General features: G+C 47.2%; 1 protein-coding gene across 1 annotated transcript in view; it reads left to right on the top strand.

Moving 5' to 3' along the window:
* PIKFYVE (phosphoinositide kinase, FYVE-type zinc finger containing) overlaps positions 1-18415 on the top strand; it is a 750252-nt gene that overhangs the window by 178091 nt on the left and 553746 nt on the right. The window contains 2 exon segments of the mRNA XM_030210724.1: positions 12172-12329; positions 13132-13243. Of these exon segments, the coding sequence (XP_030066584.1) occupies positions 12172-12329; positions 13132-13243 (270 nt within the window).

Here is an 18415-nt window from a genome sequence, read left to right as displayed (position 1 = left end):
TCAAGGTGAGTTACATTCAGGTACACTGTATATTTCTCTGTCCCAGGAGGGCTCACAATCTAAGTTTGTACCTGAGGGTTAAGTGACTTGCCCAAGATCACAAAGAGCAGCAGTGGGATTTGAACCGGCCACCTCTGGATTGCAAGACCGGTGCTCAAACCACTAGGCCACTCCTCCACTCCAGTGTGTCCACACATCTGAGTTAGACAACAGATCTGTTAATTTTTGTTACGAGAATAGACAATGATACAGCTAGATCATCGGAACACTTCATGTACAGAAAGCAGTGCCCAATGTTGCTTGACTATTTTGGCTATCTTCGAAGTTATGGCTGTATACTTTAAAACACATGCTATTGTTGGATCTTGTACAGTTTGTCTCTTAGGCTATAATAATATTTTCCTGTTATTAAATAATGCTCGCTTGTAAGCATTTTTCATGACCTCTTAGGATAACCTCTTTCCATAAATTTCTTTTGAAGCCCAATAGTTACTGCTTTATATGTGAAGTCCTCGGTACATCAGTCATCGGAGGGATCCTTGTTCTGAAGGGATCAAGTCATTGGTTCTTCCATGGCCTCCTTAGGTGTTGCTTTACGTGTTTCCACTGTGGCCCTTGGTGAGTCGGGTGGTTCAGCAGATTGAGCTACACTCGGGTCCAATGATTTTGTTTGCTCCAAACTGGCTGCGTCGTTCTTGGTACAGAGATTTGGTACATCTGGCGGGGTGGGATCCATTGTCGTTGCACGGGGAGATGGACTTGTTGCATCAGGGTCCTATCGTGATGCCTGTCCCGTCTGTTCTTGTTTATGGCTTGCCTTTTGAGAGGGACCGGTTGAGGAGGGAAGGTTATTCTTCCAAGGTAATTTCTACTATGTTGCAGTTGCACAAAAGGTCTACCTTTTTGGCCTTTGTGCAAGTGTGTTGTATTTTTGAAGGTTGGCGTTAACAGTGGTCTTATCGGCCTTTGCTTGCTTCTATCGCAGAGATTTTAGCGTTTCTGGTTTGGACAAGAATCTAGCTCTGTCCTCCCTGCAAATGCAAGTCGTGGCCTTGACTTGTTTCCGGGGGAAAGTTCAAGGGGTGTCCTTAACTTTTGCTCTGGTTGTGGTTCAATTTTTGCATGGAATGAAGCTTCTTAGGCCCCCGCGGCGTCCATTGGTGCCTCCGAATCTAGTTTTGGATGTTCTAGTGTGTGCTCCTTTTGAACCGCTGGAGGCTGTCAGCAATCGTTGTCTAGGGTTGGTCCACAACCTGTGCCCGTTGCATAGAGATGCACACTTGTGCCTCCTCGAGGTCCCTGGTTAACTGAGTGGTCAGGTCTGCATTTTCCTGTTTCAAACTAATGAGCCCCCTACATAGCCCTTGTATAAAAAGACATTTCCGTTTATTTTTCTTTTTGAACTCTTGGGAATGGTGTACCATTTGTTTTTGAATGTTATACCAGGAATCCTCTGGGAATTCCCCTTCATATGGGCCTCCCTTTTTGTTACAATAAGTCTGTACCATTACCTTTAGTTCTTTCAGATCAAAAGCGTCCATGGTTGAGGCTGCTGAAAATACTTTTATTGGTACCGGGGCCTGACTGGTTTATATAAAAGAGAAGTGCAAGCAGAGTTCTATGCTCTGCTGCCCAGAGAAAGACAGAGAGAGACGTAGTGCCCTGGACAGAGAGAAGTGCCCCGAGCACCATGTGCTCTCCTTTAAGCCTCCAGAACAGAAAGAGATCAAAAAACCTCCTTGTCATCAAGCAGATGAAGCCATTACGTATGGGTTGTGTCCATCAACCAGCAGGGGGAGATAGAGAGCACTCAATTTTTCACAGTGCCTCATGGCCAGCTAGCTCCACTGCCTCTTCAGTATTCTCTATCTCCCCAAGCAGGGTGGCTGCAGCTTCTTCGAGCTCCATCAAAAATCTGCCTGGGGGTGGCTCCTGGCTTGCCAGTTGTTAGCCGGGGTGTTAGAGGCTATAGCAGCTTCACTTTGAAGGCACATAGATCAGCCCTTTCCCTGCCTTACCCATGCCCCCGTGGATGTGGATATATTAGCTTGCTGTTCCCTGTCCTTTCCCACTCAGTGGATGCAGGCACATTGGTTCGCCTTTCCCTGCCTTTCCCACTTATCTGAGCCTCCAGAGTGTTTTTATTTACCTCTTTTGCCTCTGCTTTCCTCACAGCATTAAAAAAAATAAAATAAAATTAAAGTCGCGTCGCGCTTTAGCGCAGCAATCTTGGAAAAGAGGGTTTTTTTTTCTTGAGATTCTTCTGCAGGACCGGAGCTGTGATACTCGGTCTAGTGAGGTAAGAGTGTTTTCTGACTCCTCCAGGGTGGGCCCGCGATCGGGACGTTTTTAGCGTGAACCGCCATTTTTGAATTTTACCGCCGTTTTCAGCGATGGCTGCGGAGACTGTAAAGTGCTGTTCTAAATGTGGCAAGCGCAAATCAGCAGCGGGGCTCTGTAATCCGTGCTTTACAGACGGTAGAGCCGGCCCAAGCATGGCGAGCAGCGATCTTTTGCGCTCTGAGCTGGCAGCGGACGCCATTTTAGATTTTCCACATGGCGCGGCCTCCGTTGCGACGGAGAGCCCTGAATCGTGGGGGGGGGGGGGGGTCCTCTGAGTGAGGCTAATAATAGAGCTGAAAGCCCTGGGCAGGATCCAGGCGGTCAGGGAGCAGTTTTCTCCCCTGATTTTGTTTTAATGCTGCATAGGGCGAACATGCTTAAAAGAGCTCTTCCACAGGGTTCTTCGGACCCTCTGCCTGCCCCCCCCCTCCCCCCCCGGTGGATCCTGGCCTTTTGGAGTTGGCTTTGCCTGTTTCTTATCCTCCTGATAAACGCGGAAGGGCTAATTCCCCTTCTGAGTGTGGCGCCCCCCCCTTCCCCCCCCCCCCGTGGTTGGGCTATGAGGATTCTGAGGGGTCTGACAGAACTTCTTGGGCTGAGGAGCCAGAGTCAGGTGCAGAATTGCCACAGGAGCTTGATGGTCCGTCTGCGGTGAGGATTTTCCACCACGAGGAGCTGCCAGCGCTTATTTCAGATGCCTTACAAGCCCTCTCGATTGAAGATCCTGGGAGTGGCACAGCCTCCTCTGTTAATCCAAGGATGGCTAGTACCAGAAAGCCTGCTCGAGCCTTTCCTTTGCATGACTCCATCCAAGACTTATTTCGGCTCAATGGGCTGACCCCGAGGGACCTTTGAAGGTTGCCAGGGCTATGGGGAAATTATACCCTCTGAGTGAGGAACATTTGGCTCGCTTTGCAATGCCTAAAGTGGATGCCCTGGTCACGGCTGTGACAGAGAACTACCCTCCCTGTGGAAGGAGGTGTTGCCCTGAAGGATATTCAAGACCGCAGGCTTGATTCAGCTCTGAAGCGGTCCTTTGATTTGGCAGGTCTCACTGTTTGGGCGTCTGCATGCAGTTGTTATGCTGCTAGAGCCTGCCTGGCTTGGTTACAGCAGGCAGTGGAACAGCCTGGTGATGGAGCGGAGATCTTATCTGAAGTGGTTCCGCGGATGGAGTCGTCCTTTTTGGCTGATGCCCTTTATGATATGGTCAGAGCTTCGGCTAAACAAATGGCTGTAGCAGTGACGGCTCACCGCACTCTTTGGCTACGACATTGGGCGGCGGACATGGCTTCTAAGCAAAGGTTGGTGAAGTTGCCCTTTCAAGGCCTTCTGTTTGGTGAGGAGCTGGAAAACATTTTTAAAGGCCTGGGGGATTCCAAACCTCAGCGCATGCCCAAAGAAAGGCCGAAGCCTTCCTCTAAGGGTCAGGCGGTCCGCTCCTCTTACAGACCTTGCTTCCGTGAAGCTAGAAGGTACCACCCGGGGCGTGCTGCTGGGTTCACTTCGCATGCCCGCTTTCAGCAGAGAAACTCCTTTAACTCGGACAAACATTCCGCAGCTGCCGGTTCAAGGCCTGGAGTTCAGGGGCGACCCTCTCAATGATGGTGCGCCAGCCCCCTCCTCGTTTCCTGTCATCGGAGGAAGACTTTCCCTCTTTTTCGAGGAGTGGGCAAAAATCTCCGCAGATTAGCGGGTCTTTGACCTGATCAGAGACGGATACCGAATAGAATTCGATGCCCCGGTGAGAGACATGTTTGTGGAGTCCCACTGCGGTTCTGCCGCCAAACGGGCGGTGGTAGAGGAGACTTTGCACAGTCTGTGCCAGATAGGAGCTGTGACCCCGGTGCCTCCTACCGAACAAGGTCTAGGCCGCTACTCCATTTACTTTGTGGTGCCACGAAAAGGCAGGTCTTTTCGCCCGATCCTGGACTTAAAAGAGCTAAACAAGTCCTTAAGAGTGCGGCATTTTCACATGGAAACCCTGCGCTCCGTCATTGCGGCGGTATGGCCAGGAGAGTTTCTCACGTCTCTGGGCCTGAAAGAAGCTTACTTGCACATCCCAATTTGGCCCCCGCACCAGAAGTTTCTGTGGTTTGCGGTGTTGGGAAAACATTTCCAGTTTCGGGCCTTGCCTTTTGGCCTCGCCACAGCTCCTCGAACCTTCTCCAAGGTAATGGTGTTAGTAGCTGCCTTTCTCAGGCGAGAGGGTATCCGGGTTCACCCGTACCTAGACGACTGGCTCATCAGAGCAGACTCAGAGAAAGAGAGTCATCTAGCCACAGCCAGAGTGGTTTCAGTCCTTCAATCTCTGGGCTGGGTCGTCAATATGGCCAAAAGTTACCTGACCCCCTCGCAATCTCTAGAATATTTGGGGGCCAGGTTCGACACAGCCTCGGGCTATGTGTTTCTTCCCGAGCAAAGGCGGTGCAAGCTTCAGAATTAGGTCCGTCTGCTCCTGAGGATGCCCCGCCCGCGAGCTTGGGACATTGTCCAGCTGTGGGGATCGATGACGGCCACCTTGGAAGTGGTGCCATGGGCGAGAGCGCACCTGAGACCTCTACAGTATTCCCTACTTCAAAGATGGTCTCCAGTATCTCAGGATTATCAGTGCAGACTTTCTTGGCTCCCTGCGGCCCGCCTCAGTATGGAGCGGTGGCTCTCGGACAGCATGTTGCGGCGGGGAATGCTGCTGGCGCTCCCCGATTGGTGCCTAGTGGTGACGATGCCAGCCTGAAGGGCTGGGGCACACATTGCCAGGGGAAGCATTCGAAGCCCAAGAGGGAGTATATATCCAATATGACAGTTACTAGTAATGTGATAAGCTTTGTTCCGGAAAGAAAATTAAAACCCACACTATCTGGGGCTAGAAAGAAAAAAAGAATGGCTTTGTAGGAAATAAAAAAGTAAAAGGTGATATCAATATTTTTGTAGCTTGCACAAGAAGCAAAGAGGGTGTATGTAAGGTGTAAAGTCAACTCGATTGGCAGCAGGCGGGCCACATCCTTATATGAGAGAAATTCTACACGGACGGTGTAGGAGTCGGTAGAGCATCAGAGAGGAGGGCAGGGAGGATTATAGTGGCAGAAAAAGGGGAACAAGAACAAAATGTTGTGGAGGAAGGGATTCAGATTGGACTTAAGGAAAGAAAAATGGCTATGGGGGGTGGGGTGAGAGCACAGGACTGAGCAGCTGTGAAAAAGAGCAATCAGTTGAACTACGCAGCAAATAATAAAGAACAGGAAATGCGCTTCAGCAGTCCAAATCAGACAGAGTGCAGAGACACACACACAAAGATGCAAAAGGAAAAGGAACGGAATAAGAGATACTACGCAGTTATTCATGCTGCACTATGAAAAAGAGCCGAGAAAAGTGTGGACAGGAAGGGGGGGCTGTGGGCTGTTAGAGGGAAAGCATAGTGCAGAAGACTGAAAGAATACTTAGAGAGATAAGGGGAAAAACAGCAATTGGACGACGGCAATCAGCTACAAAGTTGAACACCGTAAATTACTGTTTTCAGCAAAAAAGAAAGTTGTAGGAAGTCCAATAGAAAGAATGAGGAGGAATAGAGTCGCACACACAGAGTGAAGGCAATAGCAGATGTGAAAAGGTGGGGGCTGTCAGTTTTGAGGAGTGGTTATAAGAACAGAGAAACCAGAAGGATTTTAGAGGAGAGCAATCTGAAAGCGTGCTGTTCTCCTAGAGTAAAGGAAATTCCCCCGATACGGGAACATCAAAGAAACTGTACAGAAAAGAAAAGAGCAAGAATAATAGGAAGAGGTAGGTAAAAGAAGTTTAGATGAAGGAGAATAGGAAAAGGTATTGGGAGGAAAATAAGGTCGACAGAAGAAGAAAGAACAGAATACATGATAAGAACAGGGGAACAGGGATTTGAAAAGGAGGGATTAAGACAGAACACAGGGTGGGATTGGAAACAGAAAATGCGCAATCTCTAAGGATTGTTAAGCGAGAATTGCTAGCATAAAGACCAATCCAAAGATTTTGAACATTGAAATAAGCTTACAGCAAACTCCAAATCGCAGTCGCCTGGATTCGTTGTTATGCTTCATTCACACAACAAGCACAGTCTTGCGCACATCACGCAAATCAAAGAGATGGACAGGATAGGAGAAAGAAAAGAGGGTGAGAAAAACAGAACACAATATTGAAAGACAGAAACGAAGGTTTGAACACAAATATTCAACCCCACTGCAGTAGTGCAGCGCAGGGCAGTAAGACAGTCAGGGAAGAAAGTAAAAAGACAGAAGAATAGAAGAGTATTTAAAGTAGGGGGGAAAACGGACAGAACATAGGTGCCCAATACCCCTCTAATGGCCAATGTCCTTGTGAGGCAGAAGGACAGAAAGTAGCGGTAGGGAGAGGCAGGTGAGTATGAGAGAAAAAAGAGAGAAGGAAAATAAAGTGACAGAGAGAAACAGAGAACATTTGAACGCACAAAATGAAGTATCCCCTCTTGCGTTCAAAAGAAGATAAAGAAGGTCAGCGAGTACTGTCAGCGTTCAGGGCTCACCACTGTTTTAATCTCCCCTCTTATAGACCTCTTTCTGACTCCGTCACACGGGGGACTAAAGGTACTTATTTCATATATCAGGTTCTGTATAGTTTCTCTAACCTCCATTGTCACCCAATCACAAGGGGTTGGCATTAGGAGCCGTACTTGAAAACTAATTCCCATAACTACTGCTTTCTGTTTTTCTGGATCTAGGTATATTCTGGGCCATTTATGTTCCCACCTAAATCTTATTAAACATCTGTCTAAGTTTCTGCAAAGACTGAGTGTCACTCGTATGTGATCTACCTTGTAGACTAAATGTTAGGTAAAGAGAAGATAGAATCAATAAAAATAGAGACAGAGATAGGTTTAGATAGATAGGTACATTTTATTTCTTACCCAAACACAGGTCTTCAAGTTGATACAAATACAGACATCAGATTCTAATTTCAACCGCACAGGGCTTCGCCGTCTGACAGAAGCTTTGGAGAAGACTCTCTAACCAAGCCAAAATCTTCCTTCTTTTATACTCTATCCTCTCCATAGAAGTGAATGGTGAAATACCTAGCTAATATTTCGCATTTCTGAGAGCATACTTTCCCATGCTGTCGGATGTGCCCACCTCCTTCCGTTCTCAGCTACTGCTAATTATCAACATGTTTTGGGAAGCGTTGAGATAACAGTTTCACATCTTCCGGCTGCAATACTTTTCATACCATCTCAATACCTTTCATACCATCTCATGAACTCTGTATTACCTCTGTATCATTGTATACCAAAACTAATAAGCTCCATTTTATTCATCTGATCTTTCATTACAGGTGCTATATTTGATTTAAAAGTTGTACCATTATTCAGACCTGCTTTTTGCAGATTCTCAAATATTAAATCACTTGCTTGTTGTTTGGCCTAGTTAGTACTTTTTTCCAGTTTAGGCTGTTTAAGGTATGTAAATTGACCCACCACTATTCCAGTGGATGGATCCCAAGCGGGGACACATATTAACTTACAGGAAAAGCAAGTCCTTGCTCAGCCAGTCTTAGATTTTTAAACCTAGCTGGTATTTTTACAGCCTGAGTCCTAAAATCTGGCCTTCCACCCTTCCGGTGGGCATCTTGCTGTAGTATAATTATACAACGCCTGACGAGTCGGAGTGGTCTATCAACCGCCTGGAGTTGAAAGCGGTGTTTCTGGCTCTTCTGGCCTTTCAAGTGACCCTGGAAGGATTGGCTGTCCGAGTGATGTCGGACAACACGACAGCAGTGGCCTCCATAAATCGACAAGGCGGCACTCAGTGCAGAGCTCTAGCCGCGCAGGCCGAACCAATTAGCCAGTGGGCCGAGCTGCGTCTACAGTCCCTGTCAGCAGCTCACATTGCAGGTCAGAGCAACGTGCAAGCCGACTATCTAAGCAGGCATCAGATCGATCCAGCGGAGTGGAAACTAGCAGACGATGTATTCCTGCAGATATGTGCCAAATGGGGAAAGCCAGTAATGGATCTTATGGTGACCAGTTCCAATGCCAAAGTCCCGTGCTTCTTCAGCAGACGGGAGGGATCATCGCTCTGCCGGGTTGGATGCCTTGGCTCAACCCTGGCTCCTGGGCTTGCTGTATGTCTTCCCTCTGTGGCCCTTGATAGGGCGAGTGCTCCTGCGGATTCGGCTGCATCCAGGAGAAGTGGTGCTCATCGCCCCGGATTGGCCCAGGAGGCCTTGGTATGTGGACCTCTGACAGATGCTGTTGGAGTCTCCCTTTCCGTTACCTCTGGTTCCGCACCTGTTGTCACAGGGTCCAGTGGCCATGGAGGACGCCTGCCGCTTTGGTCTTATGGCATGGCGATTGAGAGGGCGCAATTGAGAGATAAAGGCTACTCAAATAAGGTAATTTCCACTCTCCTGCAGGCTCGTAAGTGCTCCACTTCCATGGCTTATGCCAGGATTTGGCACCAGTTTGAAGTCTGGTGTGTTTCAAGAGCGCTTTCTCCGTTGCAGGCTCCTTTCTTGCCGATTCTGGACTTTTTGCAGGATGGTGTACACAAAGGCTTGGCCTATAATTCCCTGCAGGTGCAAGTGGCAGCATTGGCCTCCCTGCGTGGCAAGATTGAAGGCGTGTCTTTAGCTGCTCATCCAGATGTGGCACGGTTTCTTAGAGGGGTGCTTTGGCTCCGTCCTCCCGTGCGGGCACCTTGTCCAGCTTGGAACCTGGGGTTAGTATTGAAGGCCCTTCAGGGGGCTCCCTTTGAACCGCTTCGGCGTGCTTCAGAGAAAGATTTGACACTGAAGGCCGTCTTTTTAGTGGCCATTACCTCAGCGAGACGGGTGTCAGAGCTCCAGGCGCTGTCCTGTAGAGACCCTTTTCTGCAATTCTCAGTCCGGAGTCACGGTTCGGACCGTGCCTTCCTTCATGCCTAAGGTGGTTTCAGCGTTTCACTTAAACCAGCCTGTTTTGTTCCCTCCTTTGTTGAGGAGGCGTTTCCAGATTCATTTGGGCAGTTGCACCTTTTGGATGTGCGCAGGACTCTGTTGCAGTATCTGCGAATTACAAATTCTTTCAGGACCTCTGATCATCTTTTTGTGCTGTTTGCAAGTCCTCGCAGAGGGTCTTCAGCGTCTAAAGCCACTATTGCCCGTTGGCTCAAAGAAGCTATCTTTTCAGCATATCTGCTGTCTGGCCGGGCGCCGCCTGAAGCCTTTAAGGCACATTCCACAAGAGCGATTTCTTCTTCCTGGGCGGAAACTGGAGCACTATCTCTTCATGAGATTTGCACTGCTGCAACATGGGCTTCTAAGCTCTCTTTCGCCCGACATAGGCTGGATGTGGCTGCCAGGAGGGGGATGCGCGTTTTGGAGCACAGGTGCTAGCGCGTGGTGTGGCTTGTTCCCACCCTATTTAGGGATTGCTTTGTTACATCCCATACATAATGGCTTCATCTGCTTGATGACAAGGAAGGGAAAATTAGGTTCTTACCATGATAATTTTCTTTCCTTTAGTCATAGCAGATGAAGCCATGAGCCCTCCCTGTATGATTGTCTGTATTGCAGTGATTCTGATTTTAGGTGCTGTTCTTGTTTCCTGAAGTTATATTCCTTCCTTGGGGAGTCGTAAAACAGTCTTCAGGATTCTTGTTACAGTTATAGGAGGATGAGTTCATTCCCTTCAGTTCATGTTTTGGGAGGATGAGTTTATTCCCTCCAGGAGGATGCAAGTATTCCCTCCATTTATACAAAGTGGAGGACGAGTTTATTCCCTCCAGGAGGTTGAGTTCATTCCCTCCTTATTTGGAGTTTATGCCCTTGTTAAGGGGCCATTGTTCGCTGTGAGGAAAGTTCATGTTATTCCCATTGCGGTTTGCGATACTGCTTTGGACGCTTCAAATACTGAAGAGGCAGTGGAGCTAGCTGGCCATGAGGCACTGTGAAAAATTGAGTGCTCTCTATCTCCCCCTGCTGGTTGATGGACACAACCCATATGTAATGGCTTCATCTGCTATGACTAAAGGAAAGAAAATTATCATGGTAAGAACCTAATTTTCCATTATTTTCCTTCCCAGCCAAACTCCAGTGTACCTTCTCTGAAGTCAGGAAAGGTGACCAATTTCACAGGTTCTCCTGTTTGAAGTCCCTAGTGATGGAGCCTCTATGTCTGGCCTCCTTTGTTCTCAAAGAGAGCTCTGCTCCCAGATGGAACAAAAAGGTATCTTAATCAGGAGTAATTAAACACAGGGCTAGCAGGCAGCTCAACACCATTTGGTCCATTTTGCCATCCTCTGATTCCTGAGGGAGGGGGGAGTTCTCAGAGGTCAGAAGCTGGTTTAATATTACTCTATATTAATTTTAAGTATGTCCAGCCATCCTGACAGAGGCGAGCACCTGTAAAGATCTTACCTTAAAGACAGTGTTCTTGGTTGCCAGTTTTTCGGCACGAAGGATTTCGGACTTGCAGGCTTAGTTCTGTAGGGCTCTTTTCTTGTCCTTTTCCAAGGAGAAAGTTTTGCCGAAACTAGTCCTATCCTTTTTGCCCAAGGTTGTTTCAGACTTTCATGTGAATCAGGTGATCTCCTTGCCGGTTCTGGGGAATAGAGCAGTGGATTTGACTCAGCGTTGTTTAATGAAATTGGATGTGAAAAGAGTCTTGTGGCATTATCTGAGTACAACTATCTGAGGACGATGTAGGATTTTTGTACTTCGGATAGATTGTTTGTTCTGTATGAAGGTCCTAAGAAGGGGGCGGCTGCCTCTAAGGCGATGCTAGCCCGGTGGCTTAAGGAGACCATTGCTTCAGCTTATTTGTTCAAGGGTCGCGATGTGCTGTTGGTGCTTAAGGCGCGTTCCACTCGAGGTGGCTTCCTCCTGGGCAGAGGGCAGTTTCATTTCACCGCAGGACATTTGCAGAGCAGCAGTGTGGTCTTCCTTGCATTCCTTTGTGAAGCATTATAGAATCGATGTGCAGGTGAAAGAGGATTCTGGTTTTGGAGCAGTAGTTTTGTCTTCTGGTTTTCAGGGGTCCCGCCCTTAGAGGTTTACTGCTTTGGTACTTCCCAAGTGTCTTGACTGGTCTGGAGGGTTGCTGAGGAAGATGCAGTTAAGCCTTACCAGCTAATTTTCTTTCTTCTAGACCCTCCAGACCGGTCAAGAGCCCACCCTGTTTTTCATTATGGTGTTTGTTTCTTGTGTTTGAGCCTGACTTTGCTGTGGCTGTTTACTAGTACACATGTGTAATACCAGTCAAAAAGATACCAGACCTAGTTTCTGGTGGAAGACTGGTGCAGGGCAGGTCACTGGTTGTGCTCTGTCTGCGGTAGCTTGGGTAATTTTGTGGGGGGTTCAAGTACAGGATTCTTTGGTGTGTGTTTATCCTGTACTTGAACCCCCCACAAAATTGGCTGGTTGAGGTTCTGCACAGGAAAGATAAACAATGTTCAAAATCAGGTGTTCTCAGTCTCCCTCTGCTGGTAGGCATGCATAACTCAAGCATCTTGACTGGTCTGGAGAGTCTAGAGGAAAGAAAATTAGCCAGTAAGACCTAATTTCAACATGCAAATCTATTTCATGCATATTTATTGTGGAAATCCTGAAATCCAGACTGAAAATCACTGGGTTAAGAGCACTAGATAATTGGTAGATAGTGCTGCTCCATTCTGGTTTGCAAAGTAATAGGCAAATTAACTGTACTTTGATGCATATTCATTCTAGTTATCGTGGAATTTATTTACACTTAAGCTGGTAGTATATTGGTGAATAATAGCAAATGAACATCACTTTCCAAACTCTGAAGCAGTCTTGCACTCTGCTTGTATTCTTCCTCTATTTACCTAGGACTCTGTCCAACTAAAGGAACTTTGGAAGAAGATCTGCCACCACAGCAGTGGCATGGAGTTTCAGGACCATCGATATTGGCTGCGGACACATCCTAACTGTATTGTGGGAAAAGAACTGGTCAACTGGCTCATTAGGAATGGGCATGTTACCATAAGGTACATGGCTGTCTACAGCATAGCATTCGCAGCTGCACTTTTGTACACTCATGAAAATGTTAATTGAGATGAAACAATACTTGCCTGTATTTGATTCTATAAGTACTTTTCTTAGCTTGTGAAAGATAGACTTTTTTTATTTCTAGTCTGTGGCATAAACAGAAAAATGGTTCACCTAGTGCAAGGAAAGGGGATTTATGGAGTGGGGAAGAGAGCAGTACAGCAGGCATGTAGGGCCTGGGATTGAAGAAAGGGGGCAAGTGGTAACATGCCAGTGGTGCTTTGTTCTCAGTAGTTTAACCCTTGCATAGATGTCAAGTGAAGTGAAATTGGCAAGCCCAGCCTAGTCCTTACCAAAAAGTAGCACATATGAGTTTATCTTGTTGGGCTGACTGGATGGACCATGCAGGTCTTTTTCTGCCGTCATCTACTATGTTACCTCACAGTTTGATGCCATTAGCCCTTGTTTTTGATGCTTCCAGTGCTGAAGTAGAGGTGAAATACAAGTTCATGTAAAGAGAGGTAACATGAAAGTCCTGATCAGGAAATGGGACCTCCTTGTGGGGTCTATGGGTCAAAAAAGCCACAATCCACTTTACAAGGAAGTGTAAAGATTCACTAAGAAATACCTGAATGATATCCGTACATACTAGTGTCAAATACAAGTGAGGACCATGATGCCTGCATTGACTTAACTTTTGACTTGTGCTGCTGTTGTTAAATAATTGTTTTAAAGGCTATCATATCATTTATCTTGCATTCTCTAATAACATCTCTAAATTTATTTTTGTATTCTTTTTAGAGCACAAGCCATAGCAATCGGACAAGCTCTTGTGGATGGTCGCTGGCTGGACTGTGTTACCCATCATGATCAGATCTTTAGGGATGAGTACGCCCTCTACAAGCCCCTGCAGGTATATCACACTCTGGAACCACTGCTAAAGGGAACTTAAGACTGGGCAAAGTCTCTTATTGTCAGAGACATCTTTTTGCTCTGTAACTGCATCCCCAGATTCATTGACCAGTTTCCTCTTGTTTTCATGCTGGGGACTAGGCAACTGAAGGGACTCTGAGGGCAGGGCACTAGTTTTTCACTTCAGTCCTGCTTCATTTTGGCTGAGACTGGTAGTGACTGTCACTCCAAACCAAGAAGTAGGGGTGAACCAAGGAGGCACTCGCAGCCAATTGGGTAGTATACAAGTCTGCATCAGATCCGACACGGGGCCCTGTTTCGATGGGAAACACCCATCTGCCTCAGGGGTCACTTAAAAAATAAAAAGGAAGAAATGTCTTATATGAGTAGGTGCAAAAACAAAATCTCAAGTGCAGAAACTACTTGAATCAGCAGTCTGTGGATGAACGCCGTCAAGACTACCAAAAGTCAAACATCTTTTGGCGGTCTTGATGGCGTTCATCCATAGATTGCTGATACAAGTAGTTTCTGCGTTCTGAGATTTTGTTTTTGCACCTACTCATATAAGACATTTCTTCCTTATTTTATTTTATTTTTTTGGAGTGAGTGACCCCTGAGGCAGGCAGGTGTTTCACGTCGAAATAGACTTGTATTCTACCCAATTGGCTGTGAGTGCCTCCTTGGTTCACTCCTACTTCTTGATTTGGATGTTTTACACGTAGGGGTTCCTTTTCCTTTTTGGTGTTGCAGTGACTTTTGTCACTACCAGATTGCACAAGTGTAGAGATTTTTTAGCCTCCACGGCCTTAGAGGTGATCTCCCCTGAACAGGTCTGAGGCACAGTAGGGGGAATGTGCTTTGTCACTGTTAATGTGGTATATATTCTGTGGTAACTGGCTTGATGCCTTTCAGAAAAAGGCCTGTCGAGGTAGTTTATAAAACTGAAGGAAATGAATAATATAGTAAACAATGAATAAGGAACAATTACAGAAAATAAATGGAAGGTATGCATTTCCAGTACTGTCAGTTCAACACTTTTCATGAGCATTGCATCTGTTAGATTTGAACATGAAAACTTAATTATTTAAAAATCAGTTATTTATTCATAAGGCAGCGTTTAAGATAAAACTTGATGGAGACTTCCGGTTGGGGAGTGGAGTAGCGAGGTCGCAGGGAATCGCTGCTCTGATACACCCACAGCATCTGCGTTCGGAAACAGCTGCCCTTCCATTAAAAGCGGAGGAAAAACGGAGCGCATTGAATCGCTAACCTCTGGCTCACAAAACCATATAAGCGGAGCTGCCGATGGTGACGAAAACGGCACGAAAAGAGGTGAAGAAGAATGCGGGGGTTGGAGACTCTAAGATGGCGGATTGGGGAGCTCCGTCTTCTCCCACGCCAAGCTCGCTGTGGGCCACCGAAATTACTGAAGAAGTCAAGGCGGCAGTTGAGCAAGCGGTAGGGAGGAAACTGCAGCTCATTCTAGATAAGTTGGATGGTATCGAAGAGAGGCACACGGCCCTGGCGACAGATCTTCTTGAGGCGCAGCAGAGACTGGGGAAGGTGGAAGAAGACATCCTTAAGGTGGCAGAGGAACAACCTAAAATGGCTGCCCGATTATTGGAGCTTGAAAACAAGGTGGAGGAGCTAGAAAATCGTTCTAGGCGCAACAACCTTAGGCTGGTGGGTCTGCCTGAAAATTTACCGGAAGGAAACCTCTGTCAATTTTTGGAACAATGGTTGACACATGAACACCCGGATGCATGCCTGGCAGAGAGGCTGAAAATAGAGAGGGCCCATCGGCTGGGACCCAGGCGAGAAAATTCTGATTGGCCTAGAGTGGTTATTTTAAAGGTGCTCAACTATGCTCATGAGATGGAAATCTTGCAATCCTTACGAGCTGGAAAAACCTTGGAATATCAGGGCGCAAAAATTTAATGCTTTCAGGATTAGTCGTCAAAGGTCTCTGCAGCACGAAAAGGCTTCGCCCCGTTTTGTTCCAAGCTGTTTGGGATGAAGTATAAATTTAGTCTACTGTATCCAGCACGGCTGAAGGTGATCCATAATGGACAAGCCCATTTCTTTGACAAGATTCAAGAGGCTAAGGCTTTTGTGGATAAGCTAACCATATCACCCAACAGTGAGTGAAGACGTGGTAAAGGACCTCTGGACTATAGTTATGGTCTGGGTGGCATTAAGGAGAGCACATAATACTTAACTGTGGACTTGCACAAGGGGGAGTTCGGGTTTTGAGAAGGAAGGGGGAAAAATGGACCTACAGATGCCTCAAGGACAGTCAATCAAGTTGCGAGACTATGACCCGGGTTGTGTTGGCAGGAGTCTACAGGAAGACAGAGAAGAATACCTTGGAGGGACAGTAAGAGGGTTTGCCCCCTCAACATGCTAAGTGGGTCTATCGATCCCTACACGTGGGGGTTCAGTGCCTGGTGCCATGAGAGGGGTAATGTATGGGGATGGAGGAGAGGGGAGGGGGGGTTCGGGATAGGGGGGTGGGGAGGGGGCAAGGGTGGGGGGAAGGGGGGTAAAGGAGGGAGAGAGGGAACGAGAATCTGTGAGTTGAGACTGTGGGTGTGCGAGGGACGGTTGACTGTGCAACGAAGTGGGACACTACAGATGCAGGCGTGGAGGGCCATGCCGGGGGGGATGGAGGCTGGGACATCCCTCAGGTGTGAATAGAGGTATGCAGTGGGACAACCTTGAAGACCAAATAGGGGAGACATGACAACACTGCACATAGTCACCTGGAATGTTGGGGGTATACACTCCCCGGTCAAGAGACAAAAAATTTTGAATGTCCTTAATGAGCAGAAAACCTCCATAGCTTTCTTACAGGAAACCCATTTAACCCAATCAGAGCATGTGAAGTTGAAGCGTTGGTGGGTGGGGGAGATTCTTGAGGCTCCCGCGTTGGGCAGGAAAGGTGGAGTGATAATCCTGATCCGGAAAGGGATACATGTGGAAGTGAAAAAAGTAATAGGAGATCCCAAGGGGCGGTGGGTTTTGGCATCCGTGGTGCTGGAGAGGCAACCCATGATATTATGTAACATTTACGCCCCAAATACATATGAGAAGCAGTTCTATAGGTAGGTCCTCCGGAGGATACAGGGTTTAGGAGAGATCCCTATAGTAATGGGGGGGGGGGGGGGGGGACTTCAATGAGGTGGCGGACCCGATCATAGATAGATCCAGGCCGACGGGGAGAGAGCTGTCTAGGGCTAAGAGTGGAATTGTAGCCTTGGAGGAGGCATTGGACCCTGTGAATGTGTGGATGACCCTAAACCCATTGGATAGGGATTATACGCATGTTTCAAGGGCTCACTCCACACTATCTCGGATTGATTATATATTCCTCACTAGGGAGTTGCTCACACAGGTGGAGTCCACCAAAATAGGCCCCATAGTGGTATCGGATCATGCTTGAGTGGCGGTGAGGCTAAATCTAAGGGGTAGACTCAGGGGGGATTACTTGTGACGCTTCCCAACATGGTTATATAGAGAGAGTCAGTTTTTGCCACACCTAATAAACTGCTGGAAGACATACAAGAGTCATAATGAGGCTCATAGGAGGGATCCGGTACTATTTTGGGAAACTGCAAAAGCTGTCCTCAGGGGTGAAATAATACCGTACGTCAGTTTTAAGAGAAAGGTGAGACGCGCAGAGATGCTCCGGTTGGAGAGGCGTGTCACACTGCTGTGACGGCAATACAGCAGAGATCACCTATATAGTATTCGGATCCAGTTACTAGAGACGCAACAAGCCCTTAATGAGCTGCTACACCAACAGAAATCTACAGCGTACTATAAATACCAATTATATAAGTTTGCTAACAAGGGGGGAAGACTTTTGGCGAAACTAATAAATAGAAGGGAGGGAGCCCGTAAAATTGTAGCTTTAGTAGATGCCCAAAGGAGATTAACTCACACAGATGGCGAGATCAACATATTTAAGAAGTTTTTTGAGCATTTATATACCCCACAAGCAGAAATCGTAACGCCCAGTGAAGCATATCTAACAAGCGTAGATCTCCCGCAGGTATCTGATGTAGAATTACAGGTGTTAAACACAGACATTTCTGAAGATGAGGTAGCTTGGGTGCTTAAACAGAGCCCACTAGGGAAAACTCCTGGGCCTGAGTAATGAATTTTATAAGCTTCTACAAGATGAAATCAGCCCGGTGCTGGCGGAGACATTCAATATCATCGTGCAGCGGGGATATATGCCGGCTCATTTAAACCAAGCCCATATCTCGGTGCTGTTGAAGCAGGGTAAAGAGGCAACACAGCCAGAGTCCTACCGCCCTATTTCACTATTAAATTCCGAAACTAAATTTTTGGCAAAAATTTTGGCAAATCGGTTAGCCAGATACCTCCCTTCGCTGGTGGAGGAATCACAAGTGGGCTTCGTCAGAGGGAAAAAGATAGTGAAGAATATGAGGAGAATATTGGCAGCGTTAGAAACCGTGCGTAGGGAGGACAGGCCCGCAATGTTGATCAGCTTCGATGCCGAAAAGGCTTTCGATAGAGTGGACTGGGGTTTTTATTTGCAACCTTGGGGGCATACGGTATAACAGGGTTCTTTGCGCAGGCAGTTAGAATTTTATATACCGACCCTAGAGTTCGAGTTGCGGTCAACGGTGAGTTCTCGGAGTGGTTCTCCATCGGTAGAGGCACCAGGCAGGGCTGCCCTCTGTCCCCACTCTTATTTGTACTGTCTCTTGACCCTTTGTTACGGGAGATAGGCATTAACGTGGATATAAAAAGGGGTACAAATCCGAACTCGGGTGTTTAAAACGGCAGTTTTTGCAGACGACCTGATGGTATTAATTCAGGACCCGAAGAGCTCCTTGGAATATCTTATGGAAAGTATAAGGGAATATGGTGATTTTGCTGGGTTCAAATTGAATCTTGCAAAGTCGGAAGCTATGGTGAGTCCAGGGGTTAAAAGAGCAGATTGGGATCAGTTCCCCCTACGCTGGGTGACTGGAGCCTTCCGATACTTGGGTATTCAGATGCCTATGGACCCAGCTCAGTTATATGAGGAATGTTTCGAGGCTGCTGAGAGAGACCAAGGCACAATTGTCCTCATGGATATCCCTCCCATTGTCTTTTATGGGGAGGTTGCAGGTGTACGATGATATTCCCGAAATGGCTT

This window comes from Microcaecilia unicolor, chromosome 7, assembly GCF_901765095.1.
Source record: "Microcaecilia unicolor chromosome 7, aMicUni1.1, whole genome shotgun sequence".
Taxonomy (NCBI): Eukaryota; Metazoa; Chordata; class Amphibia; order Gymnophiona; family Siphonopidae; genus Microcaecilia; species Microcaecilia unicolor.
This window is presented reverse-complemented; position numbering and strand designations above follow the sequence as displayed.